Here is a 15,129-nt window from a genome sequence, read left to right as displayed (position 1 = left end):
TGTTGGCATGTCCGAAACTGGCTGAGGTAAGGAACTACCCCAACTGCTACTACTACGACTTAGCAGTACACAGCACTTTCTTGGTTGGTTGGGACATTATGCACTGGTGTTGCTTGTAAAAGAATTCTTTATATTCGCTCTCAATGCGCAAGGTGCATGTTTTTCTCATCATTCAATTGTTCGACTCTCACACAGTCAGGAGAAGTTGTGTGTGTGTGTCTCCGAACTCGGAAGGAAGCCCATCCATCACTAAGCCAAAACACCCACACCCACAAGAACAGAGAAAAGACCCCAAGCCTGAAGAAATCCAAAACCCCCAAAATGCAAGCAGTGGCAAGAATGAACAAAGACCAAGACCGCCACGCCGGGTAGCGGGGGTGGTGATACAACAGGTGGTGATGGCAGACCCTGACAAGACAGGACTCGCGATGAGCCTCTCTTGCGATGGGTCATGCCATGCCGGAGAAGGATTAAGTATAAACAATAAAACTGTTTGCTCCTGAGCCGGGTGTCTCAGACCATGATGAGCCGGGACTCGGCGACAGGAGCAGAGGAGAACGGAATAGAAAAAGAGGTTGAAAAGAGAAGGGAATCATAGGAAGACGACGAGCGCCCAGGAAAAATTCCAAAAAAAGGTGAAGAAAAAAGAAAAAGTAGGACGCCGTGACAAAAGCCAACAGTAGTCCAGACAGAGGAAGAAACCAAACTCCTCGCAATGCGGTTCCAGGTCGTTTTCCGTATCCGCCGAGTCCAAGGAAGCCACAGGTCGGTGATGGACGTCGAGGACGCTGGTGAAATGTGACGAAAGCCGAACACGTGTGAACCCAAAAAAAGCCAAAATCCCAAACAACGCCAGATGCAACCCTCTCGCAACCCAGTCCCATTCAGTCCCGCAAAATCCGCTGTCTATGTATAGGCCGTGTGTGTCTATGTACCGTGGTCATGTCATCCCGAGATTCGGCTGTTCATTTTTTGTTGATGGACGAGTGGTCGGCTCATACATCGTTGTCCTGACATGGTCTTGACCGGCAAGGTCGGCAGGCAGGCTGTCGTCTAAATCTTGCCCGCCTCGCGGACTGCCTGCATCCAGCGCTCCTCCTCCCCGGCGCCGCCAAGGACTTTAGGAGGCTTCGCATTGGCATCATTAACCGTACCCAGCACGGCCTGCACCTCGACAATGGAGCGTGTGCCGAGGAGTGCCATTTCGTTTTGCAGAAGATACGCAACGCAGGCGCGAACCAGCAACGTATCGCCTTCGAACACGAACACATCCCACAGGCGAGTGGCTTCGTCCAGGGCGAGATGCCGCGTGAAGAGCCCCGTGAACAGGGCCTCAAGGTAGGCGTCGGCGTCGTGCCCGGGCAGGTTCGTCAGGTGTTCGTGAAGTTTGGGAGCCTTTTGAGACAGGGTGTGGAGGACGAGATTGTACGTAGAGCTCTTGGCGTTGACATCGGCCACATAGAAGCTAAGGGGCAGGGCGCGATTAAGCACATTGCAGAGCGCAATGAAGGCGTCGGTAGGCGACGGGAGGTTGAGGAGCAGGAGGGCAGCGATGGTCTGGGTTATCAGTCAGTATACTCATCCCGTTAAATTCGAAGCGACAATGAGAACTCACGTTGCAGCCTGGGACATAGCCAATGTCACTACGGTACATGGCATAGGCGCGGAGGACATCGACAAGACTTTGGTGCAGCGGGGCACCTGGCTGGAAGATCCGCAGGTCAGGATAAGTGCGCTCACGCACCTCCTTGCTGATGAGATCAAACCAAGCAGCGGCGCGCATGTCTTCGGGTGTCCCGTGGCCCGTCTTCGCGCGGGACTCGGCATCGCGGGCGCGGCTGAGAGCAGCCTCAAAGGAGGTCTTGGTCAAACCAAGTTCGTTGCCAATCGCACGGGACCAAACGGCACCTCGGCTGCGCGGAGCGATGCCTCGCCACCACATGTCGCGAGTCCGGCGTTCCCTAATCGCCTCGTTCCAGCGCGGAATGATCTCGCGCTCCCAAATCTGCATGATGCTATCCGCCGCGACGTCACGGCACTCGGAGCGAGCGCGTTTCGCAGCCTGGCGACGGCGCTCAGCCTCCATGCTTTGGGCCATCATTTTCTGGTATTCCTTGAGGTGCCGGCGCTCTTCAGCGGGGTCCTTTGGCGGGAGCCACGAGGGGCGCGTGCGCGACAGGACAGCCTCCTTCTCCTTGGAAATCGGGAGAGGATCAATCATGATGTTGGAGCGGCGCAGGGGAGGAAGCTCGGCCATTGCCGACTTGACGCGCGGTTTGCTTGATTCGGGGTCCGAGGATCGACGGGCATTGGGCATGGAGCCAGTGCTCGACCGTTGCTGAGCCTTCTGCTCCATCATGGCTGCGTGCTCTTCAAGCTTCTCTGTCAGGGCCTTGGCCTCGTCGTTCAGCTCCGCCAGAGCGGCAGACCAACTCTTGGCGCGAGCAGCAACAGGGCTTGACGCCGCTGATGAGATGGCGGACTCGGTCTTCCAGGACGGAGAGCGCAACGATCCCTGGGCGGTGGCGACGGGTGGGGTACCATTGCCAACGCTGCGAACCCTCTCCTTTGGACCGCGCTCCGGAGAGGACGGTTTGGAGGGAGGGCGGCTGAACGAACGTTCAGATGGCGGGCGCGGGGAGATGGGCACGTTGTCCAGAATGAGGCCATCAGGGATGTCATCACCATCGTCTTCGTCGCACTCCAGTTCCAGTTCCATGACCGTCTTGCGATTGCGATTGGCCTGCCAGCTACTCCTACGCGGCCGCACCGTAAGGTTCGGATCTTTCGGGGCCAGTGTAAGAGAGGGGCTCGGGCTCCGGCGTTGGGCCAGCGAAGTCTGGGAGGGCGGGCGACCGAGAGTGCGGAACGGGAGCGGGTTCAAGCCGGCATCGGGAGGAAGGGCAAGACTTGCGACGCGGCCATTTGTGGTGCGGAGCTGGGTCTGAAGGGCAGCGAGCGAAGGCCGCCCGCCAGCAGATTGGGGTGCACCATTCGGTTGTCGTGACCTCGACGACTCGCGGGAGATTGGGAGACGAGGGGCCGAGGGAGAGGTGGCAGCGCGGCGGGGAAGAGGGCGGAGTTCGGGAGACAGCGAGGGCGCATACGGGTTCACTGGGGTCTTGAGGGTATGGTGTTCAGTCAGGGAACGGGGATCCGGTTGGGTGTCATCGAGACCAATTTCCTCAAAGTCGGCGACGTCGGCGAGCACACTGCCCTCGTCGGAAGCGAGCGAAGTCAGCGACGACGACTTGGACGACTTGGAGGCCGTCAAGCCGGGCGGCGAGCCGGGCGCCGGCACATCGTGAAGCGAGTTCTCGTAGATCATCATCTTGGCATGGCGCAATGTGAAGTCCTCAAGTTGCGCTCTGACTGCGAAGCCAGCAAGGAGTCGAAGTGATCAGCCGAAGATGTGTTTATTGTTTCTCGACTCGGACAGAGCGAAGACGCCGCGGGCGATTCGGCAACAAACGTTCCAGCGGAGCGGCGCTGTGGGGAGAGGTTTGTTTTGTGTGGAGGTGTCGGTCCGGAATGTGAGCGGCTAGCCCCTGACGCCGGAGGCGCGTGTCTCACAATGCTCCCGCGTGGACGAGCCGGACAATGAGGGGAAAGGCAATTGGCGACAGCAGTTGAAACGCGATGCGCGCCAAGGACGAAACGGCAAATGGGTATCACAACAGATAATCGCCGATCGAGAGTCGGTAGGTCTAAGTATAAAATACCCCGCGTCTGATGGCGGGCGAGGACAAAAACCTGGCGGTGCGGTAGGGGAGGAGTTCAGACGGCGATGGCCAAGGTGGGCGTGGTGCAGGGGCTGAACAGGGTCGGGCACGGAGAAGAAACGAATGAAATGTCGGTCTGCGAGCGATTGAAGCAGATGCCGATCTGTTTCGAGTTGGAGTAAAAACAAGAAAACGGAAAGTTGGGGGTTGAGCGAGAGACGACGGCAAAGTCGGGGAACGAGTGACGGCCGGTTTTGGGGAATGTTGCTGTCAAGCAGCAGGAAAAGAGAGGAGAGAGATGGGATGACGGGAGATGGTGAGATGGGGCCAACAAAGGAGACACAGGGTTGGTTTTTGACGAAATCACCGGCAAGACGACGCTAACCCTGACCGGGCCCGCAAGGGACTGATCTGGGCTTGCCTTTTCAAGCGACGAGGATCAGGAGGCGGGCCAATGAGAGCCCAACGGCAAGATTCCATGTGGGGCTCTCTGCGACCCTGGACTTCTCGAGGCCAGTGATCTGGCTACAGGCGGGCGGGAAGGAGGGAACCGCAAACCCTGGCAGCCTCAGGAGCCGGCAGCAGCAGATGCAACCAAACATCAAGGCAGCCGAATTTTGAGAATCAAGATTTGTTCAAGAGAAAATCCTCCAAACATGACGTAGTTGGCATAAATAGAAGGATAAACAAAAATAAAGATGACATAAGAGGGGATATGGAATTGAGGATTTTGCGTCGGGAAGTTCATGGTCAAGCTATGATCAGGTCGCGGTGTTTTCAGCTGATGATCCTTGGTTCATGGAAGATCGGAACCACCACAAGCGGCGCAACCCAGCCAAACAACCCACGCAGAGATAACGGCCAACGGCCAGCAAGCATCCGGGACGACCAACTCCTGTCATTCCCTTACTGACAACACAACAGTGAGACTGGCCTTGAATCTTGACCTCTTTCCGGGCACAATTCTACGTACTACGCAGTGTATAACGTGTATGACTACGAAGTACGGAGGATGCAGAGGACAAACCAGCTTGCCATGAACTCCCCAAATTGCGTGTGGGACTTCAGAGGAAGCTTGGCTGTGGCTGATGCCCTGGCTTCTGGTGGCATGTCAGACAGTGTCACAACATTGGATGCAGAAGCACGCAGTAGCCACGCGGGTGTGGCGTTGATTTGAAACGCGGAAGCTGCACGCAGCTGGCAACGCAACTGTGTTTCATGTTTGGGTTGCATACGGCAGAATTCATCAATTGGATTGGACTGATGTATTATTCTCAATCCATTGTTGACTTTCTCTTCTTCATCAATGTCGAATCTCTCGAGTCCGTCAATGAGACCATCGAACATTGGGATTTTCACCGCCTACATTGAACAACCTTCTAGAATCAGATCATCCAGGAGAAAAAGAAAGAAACCAGAAAAACCAGCAGTCCGGACGGATCATGCCGCCTGTCGCGGGCAGGGGTCAGAGATGACGAGGGGGTGCCGCAATTCAGCCTGCAGAAGACAACACACAAGACACGGAAGCATCCGCATGAGCGAAATTTGGCTTCGATCAACACAATCAACCCGAATTGTGCTGGCGTTGCAGGCCCTTGTCAGACTTCTGGACTCGGCTCTTTATGCGGTGGTCCGTGCTGCAGAAGTCCGCAGCTCGTCTCATGTGAAGTGAACCCATCGGAGATTTCCGTCCTGTTTGTTTGTCTCGGAGACTCCACCTCTCCGGAGTTGCCGGGCAGCCGGGTCCGTCAGGAGTCAAGACTCCGGATGTATCGGCCCTTGTACCATGCCGCCATCTCCGATACTCTGTACTCCGTAGGAGCATCACACTCTTGTTCCTGATTTGACATGGTGGGAGAAGGTTTTCAAAAACGTTTCTGAGAAGTGAATACAGATCGGCCGGGGTAGACACCAAACATGACTTTCAAGACTCTTGCGTAAGACTCGGTATTGACTTGTAACTGGGGGACAACGGCTGCCTTTTAGCGATGGGCGGCAAGACTCAAACATGGAGCCGAGGACAAGACAGTCTCCTTCTCAACCATCACATCACCGGAGCCCAGGATACCCGGTTCAAGAACAGATGATGGATGCTCTCCAGCCAGGCACCAAGAGGCCGAGGTGCAACAACTCGTTGGTTGGCAGACTTCACACTCAGCATGTGTGAGCACCTGATTGAAGGTTGGTGTTTCCGTAGTTGCCTGTTTCATGGAAGGGATCATCGTGATGCCTGGTATAAGGGAGTGCCTTCCTTGAAAACAGGTTGTTTGGCTGCTTCATATTCGAAGAGTTTCCATCCATAAATCTCTTGTTCCTCACCACAAGACTTCAAACTTCTAACTCAGCTCCCCGGTTGTCATTTGCCTCTCACACGAGGACCATCCAATCCTCTCAAGCTTCTCGCTGAATAAATGATCAAGATTCACCCCATCACCCTCACAACCACTTTTCTGGCCGCCCTCTTCACCTCAATCACCACAGCCTGTCACTACCAGGACTTTTTCTGTAACCTGCATGTACATCAGCCTCGATACCCACGGCGACCATCACCTCAATGCCAACTGCCCCCGTCAGCTTGACTATGACCCCCTGCAGCAGAACAGCCAAAACACCACGCTTGATCTGGCCATGTGCATCGGCATGGATCCTGATACCGGCGCGATGGTGTGGGATGAGTTGTGAGCACTGTCAGAAAGATATCTTTTGGATTGGCTGGGTTCAAGACCGGCTGACATGTTCCCTTTGTCCCAGCAGTCGGTTCAACAACACTTGCAACGGTTGCGAGATCGGTTGGCTCGAGACGGATGCGGGTCGTCATCCCTCGTACACTTCCTGGTGCACCAAGGAAGGTGAAGAGCCGAAGCAGTCCACTCTCAACCTCGGTCTATTCCCTGTTTGCCATTTTGCATTAGCATGCTGTATCTATTCGTCGCTGAACACGACAATGGCGCCAACCACGCTTCACATCCCCGTGGATGTTCCAGATGATAATGTCGGTAATGATGGCGGCCACCTCAAGTGCCTGTACGGTCTTGGTGCATATCCTGGCACAGGTTGGGAGCCGGAGGATCCCATGCCTACACCTCCCCAGGTTACGCTGGTGAAAGGGCTTCAAGGAAGCGCACTCCCGTAAACTTGGGCATGGAATATAGTGTAGAGTGACGGACATATTAAGTGGGAGGTCAAGGTTTGTCACATATCTCACCTGCCAAGTACAATAGTCCACTACCTGCGTATGTGAAGCAGCACAGAGGTATGGAAGATCGAGAGCTTCGTAGCACGGACAGAGAGTGATTTCTGAGAGGAGAGTCAATGTACTTCCATGGTCCATTACTCCACATATACACATCGTCTATCAGACGCTCTGGTACAAGAAGAAGAGGAGATCGTGATATAATCCGTACAAGACGAAGCTTCGACAGCTTCCAGGGAAATCCATCATCACAAACCAAGTTTCCTGCAGGTTTTCCTCCGGCCCATGTATAACCGTTGCCAGAAACAGCCTCCCTCGAAAAGAAGTCCCTCTTAAGAACGCGGGGAGACGTTCAGTGCTGGCACCCAAAAGCCGGCTTTCACCTCTGCGTTCCAACTCCTCGCCAAAACCACAATCAGCATCTCTCAAATGTCTGGGTCTTTCGTGTCGCGGAGATGTGGTGTCCGCGACCACACAACATCCGCGACATGTTGCGCACAACGCCCGCGACATGCCATAACCACAAATTGTTGTATCCGCGACGCTCTGTCTCCGCAACATTTTCTCACCGCGATCAGCTGCGGCAGCCGACAGCTCACGCTTGATGCTCAAACTTAGCGGTGCGCCTGGTGGCGTGCCTGAGAGCCCCACTCTCGACGGCCTTGAGCATGATGCTGTTGACGATGAGCAGGCGAATAATAATCTTCCTCATCTTGGTCCTGTGCAGAGGTTGCCTGGGCCAAAGCATGGGCCGAAGTGCGAGCCGGAGTAGTGTAAGTCAGGCCTTGAGTTGGTCCGTGAAACGGTCTATAACTGGGAGTATTGGTTGGGCTGTAAACCCGACCCCTGGGGGGACTGTAAACTGGACCATACGCTGAACCATGACTGGGTGCATAGCGTGAAGCAGGAGCCGGATCAGGACCCGGGGTCAGATGCACGAGAGCTGGGCCCATCCCACCGTGAGGATCAAAACCAGCTTCTATGGAGTGGTAGTGATCGCTCGGCGCTGAGGAAGGGCGAGGCTCTTGCACGGGATCGAAATGCTCATTGCCGTGCTCGTCCACCAGGTAATAGTAACCAGCACGGAAGACCCTTGCATACCTCGGGACACGTGCTGGCTGTGGTACTGCGGAAGGATAGATGAATTCGCGGCGATGGGCGAAGTCATGTTCCTCGTTAGGTGCAAGCGGGAATTGAGCAGTGCTCCTGGGCATATGCGCGACGCGGTGCGTAGCTGCCATGAAGCGATTCTCGAGATCGAGAACGCGGCGAGGTTGTGAACCATGGAGAGAGAATGAAATTCCAGCTCTTCAACCCGTCGAGAGGTGTCAGCCATGGTGGAGAGTGTGTTAGCCTCCGGCTCTTGAAATCGGCGGGGTAAATCCTGGATGCGGACGTTATTCCCATGACTGCTGTTGATGTTCTCGGCAGTGACTTGGTCCCCAAGAGACTGGATAGTCTCCGGTAACTCCTGGAGTTGTTGGCAGTGCTTGCGACGTTGGCTGCGGAAGCCGGCGATGTCGTTGCGGGGATTGTCCTGGGTGACCTGGTCGTCCTCAGTCCCTGGCTCTCTTTTGATTCTTACAGGTGCCTTCGAGCCACGCGAACGAGGCTGCTCATCGTCCAGCTCTTAGTCATCAGAGGCGTCTGTCGGCTTTGAAGATTGCTTCCGTCGTTTGACCTCTGGCGATGAAGAGCGGGAAGGAGACTGGCTTTGTGCACGTTTGTTGTTGGCCGTGCCAGGACGATGGCCCCTGATCTCACGGCTGCCAACATCTTCCAGGCTACCGCGGTCCAGAATGGAGTTCCAACGACGAATTCCCTCGCTGTTTGGGATCCAAGTCTTCGGGTTTACTTGGAATCCCTTTATATAGGCACTCCAGTCATCAACAATCTTTGCAGCCTCAATCGGGGCGTCTCGGGAGCCCCCATGCTCTAGAATGTACGTGTGGCGTGCTGACATGACCACCTTGACGAATCTTCGAATCCAATACTTGTCCTTTATAGGGACGCAGCGAAGGCCTGCGACGATGCCCCAGAAGTCGCTCTTGCCATAGTTTTCTGCGAGGCAGAACATGGCTTGGAATAGAGCGGCCACATTGTTGGCGGCGATCCTTGTCCGTTCCTCATCGGTCAGGTGTCGAGAATCCTGAGCGGTGGTGGTGAAGAAGTGGTTGTAGATATCGACGCACACCCAACGCTCCATAGTGAAGTCGAAGAGGAATTTGCCGAAACTGAAGCCTGGAATCTTCCAGCATGGCTCTAAAGCCCGGGACTTGACCTTGCTTTCCAAGTCGGCCATGTTGAGAAACTGCAGGCCTTGGTGCCTGTGGTTCTTGATGACCCGAGATGCTTCAGAAGCGAGGAAGAAAAGAACCTGTGCTATGAGAAATTGTTAGCTTGAATCACAGAAATGATTGAAGTAATATGGATGGATGTACTTACTCGTTCTCCTGGGCGATGCGTCAACGCCTTGTGAAGTCGGTTGGGTGAGGTGCCTGCCCTGGAGGCCGGAAAAGGAAAAGGTGAGAATGACACGGATGACCGTGCAGGGAGCGAAAAGAAAAGGAAAGTTGCGTGATCAAAACGATTGTGAGAAAAGGAAAAGAGTGGAGGGAAACAGTGATTAATTAGTGTGCGGAATGGAAAGAGGAAAGAAGAGGGTGTGGGATCGAGGCGATCGTGAGAAAGAAGAAAAAGAGTGGAGGGGAATAGAGTCGGGCTGTTGAAAGCGACGCGGAAGACTCGACGTGAACTGGTGAGTGGAAAAGGCAGGAATGAGTTTGCCAGGTGGAAGCCCAAGACTGCCCAGTCACTTGACGCGAGGTTGGAAACGACCGGATGGGTGGATGACTTGATCCTTAACAGAGGCCGGTTACCCAGTCTCTTTCACATGTCGTGAAGAAACCAAAGCTTTGACCAAGTGCTCGGGTGAACCTTTTGCCATGCTCGACCTCACAAACTCCTCAGAACAATGCACATCAAGATGCCTATGAGGCATGAGTCATAAGGATGCCTCACAAAATGTTGGCTTGATAGCATTGCTCGAGCACGGGAAAGCCAGGATGTTCTTAGAGACACAGCGTAGAGGCATAAAACGTAGGCACACAAACTAAATTCAGATTCAGACTGAGGCAAAGCCCGGGCCTGAGGATAAGGATTTCTTGGTGCACCGGGTTGTCCACACCTCCTCACCCTTCTTTGACACCGAACTCCCAGCATGTCAATGAAGAACGACAGAGAGGATTTCTTGGAAAAGCCACTTATAAACACCCAAACCACTCGCCTTCTTTTAATGTCAGCCATCTGGACCCTGGATGTATGTGGCATACTTTGTGAACACGCTGTGCTTCAAGCCTTGGGCCCCTGAAAGCCGTCATCTGATGCTGACATTCTCAACCGTGGCCATCCAGAACATGAACTCGTGAGCACCCATGTCTCTCCGTCCTCTAAATATATAAGAACCTTACTTTTTGGTGGTGTTCGAGGTGCCATGCTCCTCATATCCCTCCCCAACATCCCCATCCCAATCCCGAAAACTCCAATTTTCGACACATATCTTCTGGAACGAGATTTACAATGCGCTCCATCACCATCCTTATCACTACGTTCATGGCCCTGGCGGCCTTCACCTCGGCCGTAACCATCATCACCAGCACCAGCACCAGCACCAGCACCAGCACCAGCACGGTCGTTGCCATAGCTAGCCCAACCCCTCGTCCTCCTACAATTGCTGGGCATAACTTTTCAAGGTCTTGCGAAGATGGAAGCATCAAACTGGTCAACAAGAAGACACTGAAGGCCACCTGCCGGAAGAAGGACAAGAAAAAGGTCACCAGCACCATCGACCTGGAAAAGTGCATCAGCCTAGGAACAGATAGCAGTCTGGTTTGGAAGGAGGGGTAGGTCTCGCCCTCCCTAACGTCTCAATGTTGTTACTCTGGTCCATGCCAAAGAGACGTCTTCTGGGCTCATCCATCCTCTTCCTTCCATGAATCCTTCGACCCTCCGGTGTACTGTCGTGGGTTTAACAGCAATACTGACGATGCATACAGTGGCCTCAGCTTCACTGACAACTGCACTCATTGCATTCTGGCCATGGAATGCGCCGCGACCACCAATATCTGTCCTGACTATCTCCTGGTGTGCTTGTGCAACTCCCCTGGCGAACGCGGCAAGCAATCGAGACTTAGGCTTGGTAAGTATTGTGATTATCAGCGGCCTGCTTTTAGATACAACGTTTCAATTATGATTCGGAAGCTTCTTGCTCTTGAAGTCCCAATGTTCTTGGGTGATTTTGCTAACACCAAGGTCGTTTGTTACAGATGACCATATTGGCAACCACGACGGCACCTTGGTCTGCTTGAACGGCATTGAAGGGAAGGTTACTCATGTTCATTAAGATATTAGGAGAGTAACCGCAGGTTTTGGGGTTAGCAGCCAGTTCAGAGGGGAGATATTGGAGTATTAATCAACTGAACTCTTATAGAAAGGATGCAGGGAGAGCGACATCTATGTGATTTTAAGCCTACGTCCAGAGAGGCCAGGGATATGATGCCAAAGAAACACGCGTGATGAGAGGAGTTGAAGCAGATGTAGCACCAAGGCAGTGGTTGAATTGATGTTTTTGTTATCATTGTCACCCTCAAGCTTGCTTATTGCCACGACAACAAAAGAGGAAGCATCTTATCTCATGCTCACCACAGAGGCCTGCCGATCTTCAGGGTCATCAAAGAGGTCGTGTGATGCCACGCCTTCCTGAGAATATTAGATCCTGAATGTCATCAAAGAACCCCAAATACACCACGACTTGTACAAGTGAACAGGTCCAAGCTTTCTACCTCAGTCTTCCTACTCCCTCTTCTTCAGACAACCTCTTATTCCTGCCTCTTTCATTCCCTTCCTCCACCGACTCATTCTCCCGCAAACTCTCTCCAGCCTCAAACACCTTCCACCCCCATCTCACCAACCAAACTTCACCATTAGCCTCCATGATACATAACAGTACCTCCAAAATGTGCCCCTTCCCCATCATCCTCATCACCTTCACGGCCCTCCTGGTCCTCTTTTCCATCCTGGCCATTACCTCCGCCTCTCCCACGCCCACCTCGGTCGCGGAGGAGGAGGCAGCAGCAAGCCCAACCGCAACCGGAACCCGCGGCCCCAACCAGAACTGGTCCGACTTTTCCCAGACCTGCACCAAGATCAACCTCTACGAGAACTACCTCCGGGCCATCTGCCCCAACATCCGCGGCCAGACGTTCCACACGTCCATCAACCTCGACAACTGCATCAGTGTCAGCTTGGAGGGGAACTTGATCTGGTTGGTTGGGTAAGTCCTTCCCGTCTTCACAGCCTTGAGACTTCTGGGATATACATAATCGTGGGGTGGTCGGTCGGACTCTGGCTGTCACATCCCCAGCGACTAGCCCAGCAACCGATCGACCAACCGACCTAGACCAATCTAATCCAATAATTACCTGATTCATAACATTCATGACCACCTCCCTTCCTCTCATCCCCCCCGCGAGTATCGTCCAGCAAGAACCCCATGCTAACATAATTACCCACTCACCTACCTACCTCTCTTAAGCCACGACGCCTCCAGCATCCGGACCAACTGCAAGGAGTGCTCGCTTTACACGCGCCCGAGCGATGGCCGCGTCGGTCTCCGGTGCCTGTGCACCCCGATGATGGGGAGCACCACGCCGCACTGGTCCATTCTTCGTGTGGGTACGTCCTCGTCATGATCATCATCATCATTTATGAGTCAACCCACGAGGTGTTGTTGCTATTGGGTAGTTGTTTGGAAAGCCTGTTTGTCTCTGGCCAGTTTGCTAACAACATCCGGGACTCTCGCTCCCTGATATTATGTTAATACAGATGACAACATCGGCAACAACAATGGCGGTCTTGCCTGCCTCTAACGACATCCCTAAGAATGTCGATGGGTCGAGGCAGTCAATGACCTCTGAAGGGCGACTTGCTTTTCTTCAGTGCTTAATGCCGGGAAGGGGAGATGATGGATGGGAGGGATGAGCGAGAGAGAGAAGAAAAGGATCGAGGACGGTGTCCAAATGAACTTGATACCTACCCATCCAAGGGAGATAAATTGAGTTCACCATCACCTTTCAATGATCGAGACTTTGAGTGATTGCGCAAAACAAGATGTTCATTAGCGCATCAAGCGCATATAGGAACCCAGACCAGGCACAACACCCGGTGAGCTTGTCGGTCTGCAGGCAAATACCCGGTAGATCTAAACCCTCCTTTACAAGCAGCCTGCCCATGGTTCTTTCTAGGTAGTCTCCCCATCTCTTTCTTTGACACCATCTCCGGACGCCTTGCCACCCAAGACATTGACAGAAATCTCGTCTTCTATCATTCACCCGTTTCTGTCTTTTTCTTCTCTTTTGCGTATGGAAAGCAAGACACAAATCATCCCAAAACACCACCCCCCATTTTATCACCGAATCACTCCTCTCTTGTTCTCTACAGTACTCTGAAACCAATCCAGCAAAACCCCGATGCTACCCCCACCAAATCTACTGCGCAGGAGGCGCCATCTTCGCCGGCCTCACGCCCAACCCATTCCTGTTGCGGAAGAACAGCACGCCCTTGGCCGGGCCCTCGGCGCCCTCCACGGGCTCGACCCACTGGCACCAGCGAGCGGCGCGCCACATGGCCTTGATGAAGCCGATGGGGCCCTCGCGCGTGTCGGAGCGGTAGTGCTGGCCCATGACGGGCTTGATGGCCTCGGTGGCCTCGTCGGCGTTGTAGAAGGGAATAGTGGAAACGTAGTGGTGCAGGACGTGGGTCTCAATGATGCCGTGGAAGAGGTGGCGGCCGATGAAGCCGAACTCGCGGTCAATGGTGGCAGCGGCACCGCGGACGAAGTTCCACTCCTCCTCAACGTAGTGAGGAAGGGAGGGGTCGGTGTGCTGGAGGTAGGTAATGGCAACTGAGAGGATTTGTCAGCACCAGCTGTTGTGGAGTTGATGGAGATGAAGTAGAAAAACTTACCCAGCCAGTGGTTCACCCACATGTAGGGGAAGAAGTACCAGACGAGCATGTTGGACCAGCCAAACGTCTTGCCGAGATAGACCAGGACAGAGATGGTGATGGCCAGGCCGAGGTCGCTGAGCAGGATGTAAGGAGCGTCACGGTTGTCGAAGATGGGGCTGCGGGGGTCGAAGTGGTTCACACCACCGCCGAGGCCGTTCTTCTTGCCCTTGCCGCGGCCCTCACGCTGGCGCTCGTGGTTGTTGTGACCCGTGACGTTGGTCAGGAGGTAGTTCCACCAGCCAATAGTCTGCTGGCCCACCAGGTGGATGAACGTGTAGATGGGAGTCTCCTCGGTCAGCTCGCCCAGCTCGTGGACCATGCGGCCGAGACGGGTGGCCTGCTGCTCGCGGGTGCGGGGAAGGAACACCATGTCGCGGGCCATGTTGCCGGTGGCCTTGTGGTGCTTGCTGTGGCTGAGCTGCCAGCTGAAGTAGGGGACAAGAAGGGCCGAGTGGAGGATCCAGCCGACGAAGTTGTTGAGCTTCTGCGAGGGAGAGAAAGCGCCATGGCCGCACTCATGAGCAAGCACCCAGAGACCGGTGCCGAACAGACCCTGCAGGAAGGTGTACAGAGCCCAAAGACCGGCGCGGATGGGCTTCGACTCGATGTACTCGGGCGTCACGAACTTGTTGAAGACGTAGAAGGTGACGGCAAGGTAGAGGCAGTCGCGGGCGACATAGGAAAGACTGCGGATCGCGGAGCGTTCGTAGCAGTGCTTGGGAATGGCATCACGGATGTCCTTGATGGTGAAGTCGGGGACCTTGAACTCGTTGCCGTAGGTGTCGACGAGCTTGCCATACTTCTTCTCAACGGGGATGTCGTCCTTCTCCGAGGCCAGCGAAGAAAGCGAGGTGGAGGAGGCCGAGGGCCTGGGGGAGTCAATCGGCGAGACGACGGCGCTCGAGTCGGAGGAGTCGACGGTGGTGGCCGTCACATTCCTCCTGAGGTGCGGCTTGTTGCCGGCAGAAATTGTTGTAGAGGCCATGGTGATAGACCTTTTAGGAGGGTCAATTGGCCCAAGATGGAGGTGATCCGGGTGTTGAAGGGAGACGGGGCGACGCAGCAAGGTCTGGGGATAGCGCCCGGGTCAGTGAAAGGTGTTCCACGGAATATATTTGTCCGTCGATAAGGACGAACAGGAGGGGAGTA

At 54.5% G+C, this 15,129-nt stretch overlaps 8 protein-coding genes across 8 annotated transcripts; 4 read left to right on the top strand and 4 right to left on the bottom strand.

The window, feature by feature from the left end:
- Positions 1–143: 143 nt before the first annotated feature.
- VTJ04DRAFT_10536 (uncharacterized protein) lies at positions 144–503 on the top strand (the record flags this gene model as incomplete). Its single annotated transcript, XM_069358286.1, has 1 exon — positions 144–503. One exon carries the CDS (start codon positions 144–146, stop codon positions 501–503), a length of 360 nt encoding a protein of 119 aa, XP_069213865.1.
- An 89-nt stretch (positions 504–592) lies between these two features.
- Positions 593–1,017, bottom strand: VTJ04DRAFT_10535 (uncharacterized protein; the record flags this gene model as incomplete). Its single annotated transcript, XM_069358285.1, has 2 exons — positions 593–927; positions 1,002–1,017. 2 exons carry the CDS (start codon positions 1,015–1,017, stop codon positions 593–595), a joined length of 351 nt encoding a protein of 116 aa, XP_069213864.1.
- Positions 1,018–1,053: 36 nt separating this feature from the next.
- Positions 1,054–3,331, bottom strand: VTJ04DRAFT_10534 (uncharacterized protein; the record flags this gene model as incomplete). Its single annotated transcript, XM_069358284.1, has 2 exons — positions 1,054–1,557; positions 1,616–3,331. 2 exons carry the CDS (start codon positions 3,329–3,331, stop codon positions 1,054–1,056), a joined length of 2,220 nt encoding a protein of 739 aa, XP_069213863.1.
- A 2,905-nt stretch (positions 3,332–6,236) lies between these two features.
- On the top strand, positions 6,237–6,855 carry VTJ04DRAFT_10533 (uncharacterized protein; the record flags this gene model as incomplete). The annotated part of the gene is made up of 2 exons (XM_069358283.1): positions 6,237–6,400; positions 6,474–6,855. 2 exons carry the CDS (start codon positions 6,237–6,239, stop codon positions 6,853–6,855), a joined length of 546 nt encoding a protein of 181 aa, XP_069213862.1.
- Positions 6,856–7,510: 655 nt separating this feature from the next.
- On the bottom strand, positions 7,511–9,217 carry VTJ04DRAFT_10532 (uncharacterized protein; the record flags this gene model as incomplete). Its single annotated transcript, XM_069358282.1, has 4 exons — positions 7,511–7,649; positions 7,789–7,921; positions 8,017–8,461; positions 8,771–9,217. The coding sequence occupies 4 exons, from the start codon at positions 9,215–9,217 to the stop codon at positions 7,511–7,513; spliced, it is 1,164 nt and encodes a 387-aa protein (XP_069213861.1).
- A 1,277-nt stretch (positions 9,218–10,494) lies between these two features.
- On the top strand, positions 10,495–11,317 carry VTJ04DRAFT_10531 (uncharacterized protein; the record flags this gene model as incomplete). Its single annotated transcript, XM_069358281.1, has 3 exons — positions 10,495–10,817; positions 10,971–11,113; positions 11,241–11,317. The coding sequence occupies 3 exons, from the start codon at positions 10,495–10,497 to the stop codon at positions 11,315–11,317; spliced, it is 543 nt and encodes a 180-aa protein (XP_069213860.1).
- A 613-nt stretch (positions 11,318–11,930) lies between these two features.
- On the top strand, positions 11,931–12,842 carry VTJ04DRAFT_10530 (uncharacterized protein; the record flags this gene model as incomplete). The annotated part of the gene is made up of 3 exons (XM_069358280.1): positions 11,931–12,247; positions 12,509–12,648; positions 12,799–12,842. 3 exons carry the CDS (start codon positions 11,931–11,933, stop codon positions 12,840–12,842), a joined length of 501 nt encoding a protein of 166 aa, XP_069213859.1.
- Positions 12,843–13,460: 618 nt separating this feature from the next.
- VTJ04DRAFT_10529 (uncharacterized protein) lies at positions 13,461–14,965 on the bottom strand (the record flags this gene model as incomplete). Its single annotated transcript, XM_069358278.1, has 2 exons — positions 13,461–13,876; positions 13,939–14,965. The coding sequence occupies 2 exons, from the start codon at positions 14,963–14,965 to the stop codon at positions 13,461–13,463; spliced, it is 1,443 nt and encodes a 480-aa protein (XP_069213858.1).
- Positions 14,966–15,129: the final 164 nt, after the last annotated feature.

Source organism: Mycothermus thermophilus (assembly GCF_041956435.1).
Source record: "Mycothermus thermophilus strain CBS 625.91 unplaced genomic scaffold VTJ04scaffold_8, whole genome shotgun sequence".
NCBI lineage: Eukaryota > Fungi > Ascomycota > Sordariomycetes > Sordariales > Chaetomiaceae > Mycothermus > Mycothermus thermophilus.
Note: the sequence above shows the minus strand (reverse complement) of the source record. Positions and strands in the feature narration are given on the sequence as shown.